The following is a 15,932-nucleotide window of genomic DNA, read 5'->3' on the forward strand; positions in this document are numbered from 1 at the left end:
GTGGGTACTGCCCACAAAATTCAGAAATCGGCAGTTCCATGTTCCAAGTTTCCAATCGCTAGTCCCTTTTCGTCGCGTGGGTCTTTGCCGATTTCCATCCGAAATTTGTTGTTCGTTGTTCGTTGCTTATGTTTTTTGTAGTCACGGGCTCGCAAGACCCGCAGCTAACCCCACTATCTCGCAGGAGGACCGTCGTGATGTTGCTGTTTTGGGTCCCGAACACCGCCAGGACGTTGTTGCACTCCGCACGCCGCCCCTGACATGGGGAACAGACGCGTACGAAGCCCCCTGACTCAGTCTGCATGCGACCAAAGCATCCACCGGGGTTGGGTACCCAATCTCCGCTAAGGTTTCTCGCACCCCAGCTAGCACCACGGAGAGGTAGAGAATCGGAGTTGCAGATCAGAGGTGATATGACCACTACCCGAAGGTTGGGTGTATGGGGTCTCGAGTTGCACATTGTCTACCGTTCACTAACCATATGGTAAAGGTATTTTTTTTTTAAATGACTCCAAATTTTAAAAATTGCTTTTTTATTACATTTCCTACGTGTCTTAAGGTTACTTAAGTTTTATCACTGAAATAAGTAGGATTTTTACTGAACTCTTCTCGATTTCTCCTAACCAAAGTCTCGTTATCCTTTTTTATAACAACTTCATTTCCATAGGTTGGCACTGCATAGAATAGTCAGTAAGTATATCGTATGCAAATATTTCACCAACGACGAATAGGAGAGAGAGTTGCAATGCAGAAGAAGTTAGTTTGAGCTTATAAATTTTGCCTTGACAGTTGGTCCTTCCAGAACAAACTTGAGAGGCACGGTTCCAACGACGAGGCCCAAGGAAATTTGCATGCACTGATCGATGCAGCGCCCTTCAGTGGATCATCCCTATATTTGACTTCAGAAAAACAAAATGATTCATTTCCAAAAACCTATCTAAAATCGGTTAAAACTTAGAAAATAAGGATGAGCGGCTGAATGATTTTGTGTTTCGTCAGCTTTGAACGGTAACCTATGTACGGGCCCTTCTCCACGGCATTACTGTGAGATTGCCTCCAAAAACATTCCCAGGCGTGAAAAGCAAGCAAAATCTCTTGCCGTTCCAATTCATTCTATTGAGCCACTGCTGCTGTTGCATTCGTAATGGAGCTTTTGGGAGATTAAATATTGATTGAGCGTGTTGAATCTGATTCGAGAGCATAGTGGGACAACTTCTATGGCTTAAATTTGCTAAACACACTTTTTTTCTATGAATCTATATACCTTGAAGGTGGATATGAGGTTTCAAGTAGTTATAATAAGCATTGAACTACTACATACTGTTTCTTATATATTTGAAGTAGTTATCTTTCATCACATCTTTTCAAATGGAATTCACAAAAATAACGATTTTTTCGGAAACGACAAATTATAGATGATTAAAAATTGCATTACATAATGGAGCTGAACGGTCGAAAAAAGGCCATTAAAATTCCTCGTTTCACCAGTATTTGCACTCAGACTTTCATGGCAACGCCAATATCATCCCGAAATCAATTATCTGCAAATTGGATTTCCTTTGTTGCAGTCCGTCGTAAGCTGCATCAGTCAGTGGGCATTGCAGTTTTCCTGCCATTTCTTCCGGCCACGCAACAATCGTGAGTGGCGGCAGCAGCGGGCAGTTGGTCCAGGAAAAATGGAGAATGAAAATCCTCTTCCGGGCAGAATCAAAATAGAAGGAGAAGGGCGAAAGATTTCCTTTTGGTGCAAATCAAGTGATGCAATCTTTCGCCGAGAGCGATCTCATCTTACATAATATCAATCGTCCCTGGCATCATCGTTGATGGCGAGCTTTTGATGGCAAAGTGACGATAGAGAAGTGCAACGATCCTTGTGATCAATTGCTACCGACGAAAACCCTACATAATCCAATCAAAAGTTTTGAGGAAAAAAAATCTTTAAGTGATACAAATGGATCAGAGAAAATAAGAAACTCGCTGTCAGACGATTGATATTGTTGAATTTTATTTTTGAGAAAAATAAAAAAATTACCTCAAGGATTACTTGTGCTTTTCCCGGCGTCATGACGCGTTATAGGGAAAAATACTACTACACCGACAAATAGATAAAAATTTAAATTTAAATTTTTTCAAATAATAATTTCGACTTAATTTCAGATTTTAATAATTTTAAATTAAGTAAGAGAATGTTGCAGTAAAACTGAATGGAATTTTAATTATTTTCCAAGGGAATCACTTGCTGTCAAACGCATCATGCATCAGCAGGGTTATATTCTACATTAATTTAATTTTTATTTTGATATAATGTAATAAATTCTGTTATTTTATTTGAATCACCGCTGGGATATATTCTTATTTAATTTTTGGCATTTCGGCGAGTTGTGAAAATTCAAGGTAGAGTATTTAGAAAGAACATGAAAGTATTATAGGTGGAAAGGTCAAAGCTAGAGCGCTTTGGGTAGAAGAAATTGAATAGTTGGTGAAAATGTGAGCAGGGCTTTTGTTTTTGTGAACAGCTTTTGAACTACTTGCGTGATTCTTTGCCGCGCGCCGTTTCAATGTTGATAGGAAGCGATGAAGAAACCCATCGCATTCCTACCAACATTGAAATACGGACGGGTCGAACACATGAGATTGTGTCCGACCGGGCAAAAAATCACCTAAGCAGCGCTCACATGTGCTGTTCTATTGCTAAGCCAATTCTATCGATGCGTGCTACTTTTTTAGGTAGGGTAAAACTGTACAAAACGTACCAGCTAAGCATAATTGCTATTTATAGCGATACCAATCATTTAAGAACCAAATTGAAAGTTGACGACGATTCAAGGATGAAATTTACGTATTATCGAAAAGAACAAATATGATAAAAACTCGATTTTGACTGTATTTTTGTAAAAAAAACTAAAACAGCCAGAAAACAAACTACCATTCTTTGGCTAAAAATCATTTAGTATTGCTAAACTCATCGAAAAATTCGCTTTTCAAAATACACTTTTTTATATCCTTATATATAAAACGCCTTCAAGAAGGCAACGAAATTTAATTTTTTTGACTGATATAGTGATATCGCGACAAACATGGCGGCCGATATTTTTTTCGAATCGAATATTGGTGCACCGTTTTAACTCAAACAAGGACGAAATTTGTTATAATTATGCATTGTTATCGTAATTTGGGAGTCAGCAAATAATAAGAATGGCATTTTGTTCTGATATTCGGGTTTTCTCAAAAGTTAACAGCATTCAAAATTTGAGCGTAAAACACGTGGTCTTCAGGGCATTCTGCCCAAATTTTCATATGATTGATTTTGATAAAATTTGTAGGAGGTTAATAAAATACAACAAAATATTAACAGTCTTGCGAAAGTGTACATGAATGGTAAAACGATAAGCTGTAGTTTGATCAGATTGCGCAGGCTGTTTTACCATAAAACTTTATATGGTACTTGTGAAAATTAACAAGATTCGCGCTAATTCGATAAATTCCTCTGTTTCTAAGAACTAAAGTAGATTTTGTGAATATTTCATCTATTGAATGATGAAAAAGCTTATCTGATACAATAAAAATGAAGAAAAACATCATTCGAAGCCGTAGGTTAGTGTATATTTAAGAAAGAATGACATGGGCCATCCTACCCCGCTGGTGCGTCTTGTACAGTTTTCCCCTACATCGGATGGTTGCTACTTTTTGTTTCGCATATTATCCATCCGATGCCTTACTTTTTTGCCAAATGCATCGTGATGAATTGTGTTGTAATTTTTGTTATCCCATTTCCCCCCTTCTTTAGCCAAGTGATTCTGTTATCTTATTTTAATCGCCGCTGGGATATATTCTTATTTAATTTTTGGCATTTCGGCGAGTTGTGAAAATTCAAGGTAGAATATTTAGAAAGAACATGAAGTATTATAGGTGGTCCGTGTTTCAATGTGGGTAGGAATGTGATGGGTTTCTTCATCGCTTCCTATCAACATTGAAACGGCACGCGGCAAAGAATCACGCAAGTAGTTCAAAAGCTGTTCACAAAACAAAAGCCCTGCTCACATTTTCACCAACTATTCAATTTCTTCTACCCAAAGCACTCTAGCTTTGATCTTTCCACCTATAATACTTTCATGTTCTTTCTAAATATTCTACCTTGAATTTTCGCAACTCGCCGAAATTCCAAAAATTAAATAAGAATAATGTAATAAAGTAATCGTCTAAAGATGATGATGACATAGTTTCTCAAAATGCGAGATAGCTTTGTAAAGTATTTGATTCCCATAGATATGACCATTAAAAAATTCGAGCAACAGATGTAAAATTTTTTACGTTTTTCGATGCCGTAAAAAACTTTACTCAGTATGATGGATTGGCTTGATGATATCACCTACAAAATTTTCATTGCTTTTATTTTCATATACCCGCACTATTGGTATAAAAATATTTTTCGGACAATCACCAAATTTTTCAAACAAATATTTTTAAAACTCAGTTATCAGTCTAGTGTAAAATGTATCAAAATGTAAATCAAAGATTCACCTTTTAAATCTCGTTTCGATATGCTAGAATATGATTGTTTTGCTTCACATGGTTGTTTATTTCAAAATTTCATCCATCCAAACATATATTTTATGACTTCGGCTAGAAGATTTTTTTGAAGTATTTTTTACCCTTAAATGTATGCACACCCTTATGCTTTTTCTTTAAAAATATTTTTGATAGAAAAAAAGGTTAAATATGTTTCGAACAAGAGAAAAAATAACTGCAATTGGTGCTTAATGCGTTATGACATCATAAATACATATGTATACCATAAACTATGAATTTTCATATGTTTTCATTTGACTTTTCATGTAAAACAAACTTTATTGAAACTTATCCCTTTTTCTTAGTAGGGAGAAAATAACATGTTCTAGTAAATTTAAAAATAACTGGTGCAACGAACAATTTTTCTGACAACGTCAATTTGATGACCCCTAAACCTTAAAACTTTTGATACCGCTTGCAGTATGGTTAAGGTTGCCAGAAATTTTTCATCACGTATCCGGGCCGGAAAAACCGGACAATTTTATATAAAGACCTGGCAAAATCCGGGAATTCTATTCCAATAGTAATTCGACCATAAATCCGGGCAATATCCGAAATTTTTTCTCAAATTCCAGAAACTATTCTAGAAAACAAACTGAAAAACAAATTGTTTTTTGTCAAAACGCACCGACAGCTTTTTAATTGTATTTAAGGCTTCCAAAAAACTTTTCATGATTATTTTTATAAAATTTGATAAAAAAAAGAAATATTCGATATGGAAAAAAACATTCAGTGGATGTGGATGTGGGTATGTGGGATGTTGGAAATAGTTTATAGAATAAGGTTACCAGATTGTCTGCTTTTATCCGGGTTTGTCCGGATTTCTAAGATAAAATTTGAAACCAGTCTGGCCTGGCCCAGTTCTTGGAATTTGCCCGGATTTTTCCTGGATTATTTGGCAAATCAAACAAAAAAAATTGTGTTGTATTTTTTATTAAATTTATTCCTCCATAATGAAATTTATCAAGCAAGTTTTATAAAAATAACCATGAAAGTATTTTTGAAAGCATTTAATACGATTTAAAATCTGTCAATGAATTTTGATGAAATTTTATTTCTCTATTGATTTTTGTTTAGTTATTTCTGGGTTTTGACATAATTTGCCCAGATATTGCCCGGATTTTTGATCGTCAACTTTGAAATCAAATGCCCGGATGCTGCCAGGTGTTTTTATAGAATGGCCTGGATTTGTCCTGCCCGGGAAGGTGCTGCAATTTAATCTTATTTTGATTATTAGATTAAAGGTGAACAAAAAGGTCTTTAAAGATTCTCGTATTGTAAAAACATTTTTTTATTGATTGGCATTAAATTTAAAGCTGCCATTCTGGATGAAAACTTCAATTTAATCAATAATAGAACCTTCATATTTTTATTTCTGATTTATGATTTCTGAAGAGTACTTGTATTTCTTTGATCGAAAAGTGGATCTCTTATAAGAATTTTGAAAAATTTCAAAATTGTAGAAATCATTTTAACTTTTTTAACCTTTTTTCTATATTTTTTTCGATATTCTTTGAAACAACTTCAATCTGCGAATCTATAATTTTCCGGGTGAGAGAAGTATTTTGTATACCAAGAAGACTTTATGAGCTCATTTAGAAATCTCTTGTTTTAAATTAAGGTTGCCAGATTGCCCGGTTTTATCCGGGTTTGCTCGGATATTTAATATAAAACTTAAAAAGGCCGGTCCGGCTCGGTTGCCCGAATTTCATTGGAAATGCCTGGATTTTGTCCGGGTTTATTCTCATTTTCATTCTCAAATCACACTTTAAAAAACAAATTGTGCTATAAACTATTTTTTTTATTCATGCGTTCAAAACCAAATTTTCTAAGAAAGTTTCAAAAAATAATCATGAAAGGTTTTTTGAAAGCCTAATATACGATTTTAAATCTGATGATAAATTTTAATGAAAAAATTTTTTTTCAACTTTTTTCTTGATTTTTCATGAGGTTTTGAACAAATTTGCCCGGATATTGCAGGATTTTGGTCGATCATTTTGAAATCAAATGCCCGGATTTTGCTAGGTTTTTAGATAAAAATAGCCCGGTTTTTCCGGCCCGGATACGTGCTGAAAAAATTCTGGCAACCTAATTATAATGAAAATTATTGTTGAAGAGAAGAATTTTAAGAAACTTTTCAATTATTTATTTTTCATGTGCTTCTTCATATCAATGAAAGTAAATCGAAACTGAAATGATCTAAACATTCGAGAAACAAATATTTAAGATTTTATTTTGATAATAATTGTTATAATTTGAATCTGATTTAAAACACTTTTTTATCCTGTTATATTTTTCAGAATGTTGATTTAAAAACATCATGTTGTTTTTTTTTCCAATTTTTAAATTCATTTCTCATTGTGAATTTTAGTTCAAGAATTTCTTTTCTAAATCTCAATTTTATTCTATTCTATCTTCATCTTAAAACTTCAGGAAATCTGAGTCGAATGAATTGAAATTGGAATCATTTGTTTGGAATAGTAACAATTTTCCAACAAAGAGGGTAAATATAATAAAAAAATATGTTCACATTTTTTAAATAAATTTCCTTTTTCTAAGATGTTTAAGAAATCATTAAAAAAAATTGCTATGATTTTCTCTGATTTGGGAGTGTTAAAAACTCCTGCATTGTCTTATATATAAAAATGGAGGCGTTTTCTTTGTAACACCATCACGAATAAACGATCGGTCGGAATGAAGTTAAATTTGCTATCCGAGGGTTTTTTGGGTCAGAGATGGTTTGTATAATAGTTTCAAGAATCTCACTTTTTAGAACTCAACATTAAATGGGACACAAGTCGTACACTTTGGTTACGATTTTCATATAAAAATCGATTCGAGAGCTCGATTCAGTTAAGGACGTGTAGATGAAGTAGAACATTTATTATGATTTATTTATCAAAAGGTAAAACGAAGTTTACCGGCACAACTAGTTTTTTTAAACCTGTTCAATGTTACAAAAAATTTAAAAATAAAGATTTTGATAAAATGATCAACTTTCTGAGTGAATAATTTTTGATTTCTAAGATTTCTCTAAGATTTTTTTTTTATTTCCTCGGAAATTAAGGAATCAGATCGAAATTCAAAGAAACTTTAAACCAAAATGAATCTCAGATTTTTTTGAAAATAAAAAGTTTTGCAGTCTTTTACATAGATGTTAAACAATTTAAAAACATTATTATACAAAAAAATCACAACAAAACGTCCTTTTGTGATGTCTGAAATGAAATAATGATATCATTTTCAATTGAAATTTCTTAAAATTGTCAAATTGCATTTTTTCCTCTAACTATAGCATTGTATCTCCGAAATTCGAAAATCTAGGCAAAATCTTGATCCTTCATCAAATTCAGGATAATAAATATATTTTTATTCGGTTTTTAGTTTTTATGTAGATTTTTAATTTCATTGAGCTGCAGTAAAAACTGCTTAGTTTAAGATTAAAACGAGCCATAGAACCAAAACTAGAGGTGATGGACAAAATCTGACGGAATAATTCATGATGCCAAAATCTTTCGAAACAGTTATTGAAACATATGCACTAAAATAGCAGATCTCTTTCCAATATTAAAACGTTTTTGTCAAATTTGAAATTGGATTATTACTTTCAATTTAAACGATCATTGTGTTAATGATTTGGATTGATGATTGGTATGAACTTTAAAATTCAGCCGAGCTTGGAAACAAAATTTGAAATATGATTTTTTTAAATTAAGTATATCAGATGGCATTATGAAATTTGAATTTAAAACGAGTACACACATATAAATTTATGACTTTACTCATTTTGGAGTTTCATAACTTAGTTTTAAATGGTGACTGATGATGAATTCATAATCTGAGGTTTAATTCTCAAATCAGAATTACATTTTTTTTTTCAAATTCATATACTAGCTTCTGAATTCAGAATTATTTTTGAATATTTTCATTTTGATTTTGGATTAAAGATTTCTCTTCGATCTTGAAAATATTTAGAACTAAATAAAACCTAATAGGCAACTTTTGATAAAAATAAACAACAATGATAATCCAAGAAACCTTTAACATGAGAAAACTGGAAATAGACTTGAAAAAGAGAAATATAAAACACGTCTTAAGGCGGGGTTCGAATAAAAAAAAGACATTAAATCAATGAATATGTTAAATGGTTGCAACCGAAAAAGTAAATACTGAAATTCAGTCATGCCCATGTAGCTATGCAATTTTTGGAGAAAAATGTAAAACTTTTTTCCTAAATTTCTTTGATTTTTTTCTGCGAAAAAAATGAGGTTAAGAGTTTTAACATTAAATAATAGTAACAATGTTTAAAGAAAGATATGAAAGTAAGGCTGACACTAGAAGTCCTACGCTTCTGTAGTGCCTATTGGATAATTGATCACCCCAATCAAAAACCAGGAATCACCAGGAAAAGTTCTAAATTTTTATCAAGTTCGAGCATTTTCGTATATTTTCAACGGGTTATTCCCGCTTGGGGAAGGGGGGGTGATCACCCCGATCACCCTCCCCCCCATAGGACCGCGCCTGCTAATTCAATTATTATTGAGCATTAATACTTAGCTTATGTGGTGCAACTTCGAGTTACTGTGCGAACTTTTATTAGATCAGTTTAAAATAAAGATCGATATGAAATAAAAATAAAAACAAAAAAAATTAAAGAAAAATTTCAGCTCTGAATATGTTGTCACCGTCAATTTAAAGTCAACGGCAAATGATACAAAAATGTTTTTCTTTTATTTAAATTTAGTTTTAATAGTTTCTAAGAAAATTATGTTTCCAGAATACAATATATCAGAATTGAGAAACAATAACGCATGTATCTGAAAAATAAAAAAAAAATAATCATGGGACCGTCCAATTTGAAAAATTTGTTTGCAAATAATAAACATAATGTAAATGAAAAAGATTAGTTTCAAGAAGGATTTTTTTTTTTTTCAATAACAACGTCTTGCTATTTTAAATGCTTAATAATATAATTTATCAGCATTTTGTGCTTATGTTTTAATGATTGTGATTTGAAGGATTTTAGCTTCCTGAACTAGAAGGTTTTGACAGATTTTATTTTTCAAATCTAGTTTTGGTGGTATGTATTCATTAGTTAAAAAATAAATCAGATCCGAATTAAATCAATCTTTGATAACTGATAAACCAACAAAACAAAATTAAATTCAAAACGAATATGGAATTTGTTTGTTTTTCTAGTAAATTCAGTTATCACCACAAGTTTTTATAACATTGCTGAATTTATAAAGTTTTATTATAGTGAAAAAAAATAGTTGAAGACTTAAAATCGTTTTGACTTCTGTTTTAATAATATACAAAATTCAATTTTGTTCAAAATTACTTTCAAAAATCGTTAATATTATCGAATTGTACAGAGTACGAAAAAGAAAGTAAAAATAAAATTTCATTTCTTTTTCGCAGAAGTAAAAATTTCTAGTGGGTTTTTAGAAAGTTTTAAATTGTATAAAATCTTTATATTTTAAATTTTTGTAACGTTTAACAGTTTTGTAAGAAAAGTGCAGACATTTTTTTTAAATGATGTCTACCCATTTTCAAAAGTTATTTAAAAAACAAAAGCTGATAAAAAACCCCAACTAAAAAACCCTAAAATGCTAGAAAAAAAACCTATTCAGATCTGCGGCTTCAGATGCTTTGAGCTTGGAAAATATTTGCGATTATAAATTCGAACAAGTTGTTACATATTTTGTTCGGTTACTTTCCCCTAGAATTTCCTTAAATATTATTGATACTCGATAATTAAAAGCCGCTTTTACTTATAAGCTCACATGCATAGTTCCCGCTTGTCGAGAATTCTGAAACTAAGGGATGTGTACTTCAAGTTTTTCACCACGAAAACAAAATACCGTTAACTCAATTATATCGGAGAACCTCGGAGGAGCAGCTGCCTGGAATGTTGTGAAATATTTGAAGCATGTGAAAGGCGACCATTCTTCAGCGGAAGAGGAAAAAAAGAAGGAACCCCGAGCGATTGGTTTCAGCGGCTCAACAGATCCACAGAATTTCATCGCCAAGCGCTTTCATCTTGGAAAGAGTAATGATTCTCGTTTGCCGATAAATTATTGGGGTGATCAATTGCGGGGTACGGCTTCGATTTGTATGGTTTATTTGGGTGGTTTATCTATGTGTTGTTTATCTCTAATTCAATTAGTAAAACTGATCCCAGCCAACATTAAGCGAAGAACAAAATGTTAAAAAAATCGTAAATTTTGAGTTTTTGATAATTTAAGATAAAGTAACAGAAGTTTGTTAATTTCAAGAAAAGTAATAAAATGAAATAAGAAATGTATTCGAAGTGGCTTAATTATAACACCAATTGATGAGCTATAAATTACAGTTCAAACAACTCCAGAACAACTTTGATTACTTGGTGCTGTTTCACTCAGGCTTCCCAAAAGTACTGCAGCGCGACTGTATTATTGCGAACGTCACGCATATACCTCGATGAAAGCTTTCCAAATAATACTTCCGCGACAGTTTCAGAAGGAGCGGCCGAACTCTGTACAACGTTGCGATGTTTTATTTCAAGCGAAAGCTTCTCTATGAATATAATTATTTTTTCGGCTCCGTGACAGTTTTGAGGATAACTTCGTGACAGTTTTCAATGCTACGATTTTCGCTTTACAGTACTTCTAATGCCGTCCGACTGTCGCCGAGATTTGGCTTTCGGGAATCTTCGGCTTCCGGATGGAACTGATTTTGAATGACCGAACGTAGGTTTTCTGCTTCTAGCTAACTGCTAGAGCTAGCCAGTCTTTCGCTACAAGTTGAGCTGGGCGGTAGGTTATTTGTTGTTTAAAATATTTCCGAACAATCAACGCGGCGGAGGAAATGATTTCGGGAGAGGGAGTGTTTAACGGTGGATTGGGTGGCAGTGATAGGGATAGGAATGCTGATTGTGTTGGCAGTGCGCGTGGTGGGGGAGTAGGTGGTAGTGTAAGTGGGGGTGTTGGGATGGGGAACGCCGAAGTGCTCGCGGTGGTTGAGGATTGCTCTAGGAAGAGAAAGAAATCCTTTAAGGACATCGCGGAAACGTGTATGCAATTGCACGACGGTTTTCTTCATTGCGATATCGATCCCGCTGGATGCCATGGAAAATATAAACAGAAGCCACAGCGATTGGATGTTGGCAACTTTATACGGCATCTACGCGTGGAACATCCCCAACTGGCTAGGGAACGCGGGCTGTTTAAAGAAGAGAATCCCGGTCCTCCGACAAAAAAAAGGCGCATTCCAAAAATATCCGTCCCTATCGACGCACAAACTGTTGTGGAATCAGTTGTGCGAATGATAGGGATTGAAAATCTTCCAATCGGTAAGATGGAATCGGAGGGCTTGAGGATGATTTTGGACCCGCTATGCCACGCTCTGGGGTTGACCATAAATTCAGAGACGAGCATGGCCCACCTTAACACCTGCGCAGAACAGATAAAGCAGGAAATAAGGAAAGAGGTCGCGGGACGATTAGTCTCTTTAAAAATCGACTCTGCGTCACGACATGGCCGCCATATTTTGGGCATAAATGCCCAATTTTGGAACGGCAAAGAGGTCGTGATCCGGACTCTAGGTGAGTACTAATCTTTATACACGGATTGTTAAATTTTGTTTATTTTTTTAATTTTTCCAGCATAATTTCTATTTTGATTTCAAATTCGGATTTCAAATTTATAATTCCGATTTCCGATTCAGATTAAGATTTCAGATTCCGATTTCAGATTTAAGAATCCAGATGTATATGAAATTGAAATCTGATACTGAAATCTAAATCTAAAAACTGAATCTGAAATCTGAATCTGAAATCTGAAAATGAAGTCTAAATCTGAAATCTGAATCTGAATCATGATTAAATAAATAAATAAATAAAATACATCTTAAGATTTCCGATTTCTGATTCAGACTATAGATCTCAGATTCAGATTTTAAATACAGATTCGGATTTCGGATTAAAATTACAGATTAGGATTTCAACTTCAGATTTCAGAACCTGATTTTAGATTCCAGATGCAGATACATTTGAATCTGAAATCTGAAATCTGAAATCTGAATCTGAATCTGAATCTGAAATCTGAAATCTGAAATCTGAAATCTGAAATCTGAATCTTTAATATGAATCTGAAATCTGAATCTGAAATCTGAATCTGAAATCTGATCTGAAATCTGAATCTGAAATCTGAATCTGAAATCTGAATCTGAAATCTGAATCTGAAATCTGAATCTGAAATCTGAATCTGAAATCTGAATCTGAAATCTGAATCTGAAATCTGAATCTGAAATCTGAATCTGAAATCTGAATCTGAAATCTGAATCTGAAATCTGAATCTGAAATCTGAATCTGAAATCTGAATCTGAAATCTGAATCTGAAATCTGAATCTGAAATCTGAATCTGAAATCTGAATCTAAAATCTGAATCTAAAATCTGAATCTGAAATCTGAAATCTGAATCTGAAATCTGAATCTGAAATCTGAATCTGAAATCTGAATCTGAAATCTGAATCTGAAATCTGAAATCTGAATCTGAAATCTGAATCTGAAATCTGAAATCTGAAATCTGAATCTGAATCTGAAATCTGAATCTGAAATCTGAATCTGAAATCTGAATCTGAAATCTGAATCTGAAATCTGAATCTGAAATCTGAATCTGAAATCTGAATCTGAAATCTGAATCTGAAATCTGAATCTGAAATCTGAATCTGAAATCTGAATCTGAAATCTGAATCTGAAATCTGAATCTGAAATCTGAATCTGAAATCTGAATCTGAAATCTGAATCTGAAATCTGAATCTGAAATCTGAATCTGAAATCTGAATCTGAAATCTGAATCTGAAATCTGAATCTGAAATCTGAATCTGAAATCTGAATCTGAAATCTGAATCTGAAATCTGAATCTGAATCCGAAATCTGAAATCTTATGATTCAGATTCAGATTCTGATTTCATATTTTAGATTTAGATTGAAAATTGAAATTTTAATTTCACATTCAGATGTCAGATTGAGATTTCAAATTCAGATTCAGATTCCGATTTAAGATCGGAATGCAGAATTTAGATCCAGATTCCAGATTGAGATTTCAGATATCAGAAGCATATTTCATATTTAGACTTCAGATTTAGATATCGGATTTGGACTACAGATTCAGATTTCAGACTCAGGTTTCAGATTCAGAAAACAGATTCAGATTTGAGAATTAGATTTCCAATTCAGGTTGTGATTCAGATCTCCATTTCCGATTGTAGATTTAGGTATAAAATTGAGATTGCGATTGAATTTGAGATTTTTTTCCCAATAGCGATGCTGGAGGTGAAAGGACGACAGACTGCCAAATTTATCGTCCAGAAAACAGAGGAGGTTCTGAAGTTGTATGATATATCACTGGAACAAGTTTTGTCTGGGACGTGTGACAATGGCGCCAACATGTTGGCTGCTATTAAAGGGTTGGATCAAGACCTCCAGATTCTTGAAGCTGAAAAAATGGCTGTTGAAGATGACGAAAATTTGGATTGTATTAATGAAGATCTCCATGAAGAACTTAGTAGAGAATTCGAATCTCGAATCTACCTTGTGAGATGCGCTGCGCATACCTTACAATTAGCTGTGACGGACGTGGTTAAGCACACAGATAGTCGGATTCGCAGCATAACAAATATCGTTAAAAATTGTAGGAAGATAGCATACAGAGATTCATTCCATATGCACAATGTTCCCATTCCACCAATGTATTCAAAAACCAGATGGGGAGGAGTATTTGAAATGATTTCGAACCTGTATGATCATGAATTATTCTATAAAGATTTAGGAGATCAGTTTAAGGAACTTGGTGAGTTAAAAAATATATGTACAATTGCCATTTGCTCGGTGAATAAGTGAATGATTTTTTTTAAATGCCCTTTCTTTTTATAGAACAAATGTTTGTAGAAGGATACAGACCACGATCTAAATTCTAAATTTAAATCTAAATTTAAAATTTGAATTTAAAAATATCGAATATGTATAAATTTTTATTTTTTTCGATTTTTTGCATGTTTTTTAGTTTAAGTTAAATCACCGGGAAATTATATTATACTACCGAGCAAATATCAATTCGAATAATGTTCTCAATACTTTGAATAACTCTTTTTTTTAACAACAGATCTGTCTGAACACTGGGATTTTATCCATGATTATAAAAACGCTCTGAAGCCCCTGTATATTTCTACCAAAGAAATGCAAGCCAAACACCTATCGTTGGGGGACTTTTATATACAATGGCTACGTTGTCTGATGGAGGTTAAATTATTAACAAACAATGAATTGGCGAAATCCTTGATTATTTCTTTAACAACAAGACTTCAGCAGCTTAAAAACAATGTTGTCTTTAAGGCAGCTTTGCTGATTGATCCTAGGTTCAATTATTTATCTTCAGCTGTTCTGACGCCTGGAGAAAAGGAACCAATCAGGGTATTTATTCGCAATAACAGCTTTTACACTGAAAATTCTAAGAAATTTTTTTTTCGTAGAACTTTATTATCGCCACGTCACAGAGGATTCGTTCATTCAAACCCGTCGAATCAGTTATAGTTAAAGCGCCTGAGCCCGAACCTGATACGGTATCATCCAACTTAGATGACTTTATGAGCGATCTATTTGGAGGAGTGCCACCATTGACAATGAACGACAATCAAAATCAGAACAATTTCGTTAAACAATTAAATGGACTGGATCTCGAGAACCATCAAAACCACAAATATGATGTATGGAAGCACTGGCAGGATCGCATCAATAGTCACCCAGAGCTGGCAGAAGTAGCGTTAGCCATAATGGCGGTTCCAGCGACTCAGGTATCGGTAGAGCGCTCTTTTAGTGCACTGGCATTGGTATTGTCACCTGCGCGCACAAATTTGTCAGCAAAAAATTTGGAAAATATCCTACTCGTTAAATTGAATAGCGATTTATTAAAATCAATAATTCCAAATATGTACGACTGGAAGCAGTATCAGGGTCTAAGTGATCTGCGTGGATGAAAATAAAACCTATAAACCTATTTAAAAAAAAATTTCACTTATTTTGTGTCTGTCCTTGAACATAAACTTCGAAATCAGTTCCCGTAAAAATATGTATGGAATCATAGAATCCTTTTTGAATTACCTAATATCTCAGATTTAGATTAATGATTCAGATTTCAAATCCAGATCACTATTCAGATTTCAGATTCAGATTTCAGATTCAGATTTCAGATTCAGATTTCAGATTCAGATTTCAGATTCAGATTTCAGATTCAGATTTCAGATTCAGATTTCAGATTCAGATTTCAGATTCAGATTTCAGATTCAGATTTCAGATTCAGATTTCAGATTCAGATTTCAGATTC

At 33.4% G+C, this 15,932-nt stretch overlaps 1 protein-coding gene across 1 annotated transcript; it reads left to right on the top strand.

Annotated features, from left to right (window-relative positions):
- The first annotated feature begins 13,718 nt into the window (after positions 1–13,718).
- LOC129740161 (uncharacterized) lies at positions 13,719–15,701 on the top strand. The gene is made up of 3 exons (XM_055731771.1): positions 13,719–14,402; positions 14,715–15,022; positions 15,082–15,701. The coding sequence occupies exons 1-3, from the start codon at positions 13,877–13,879 to the stop codon at positions 15,583–15,585; spliced, it is 1,338 nt and encodes a 445-aa protein (XP_055587746.1). The 5' UTR covers positions 13,719–13,876; the 3' UTR covers positions 15,586–15,701.
- Positions 15,702–15,932: the final 231 nt, after the last annotated feature.

This window comes from Uranotaenia lowii, chromosome 1, assembly GCF_029784155.1.
Source record: "Uranotaenia lowii strain MFRU-FL chromosome 1, ASM2978415v1, whole genome shotgun sequence".
Taxonomy (NCBI): domain Eukaryota; kingdom Metazoa; phylum Arthropoda; class Insecta; order Diptera; family Culicidae; genus Uranotaenia; species Uranotaenia lowii.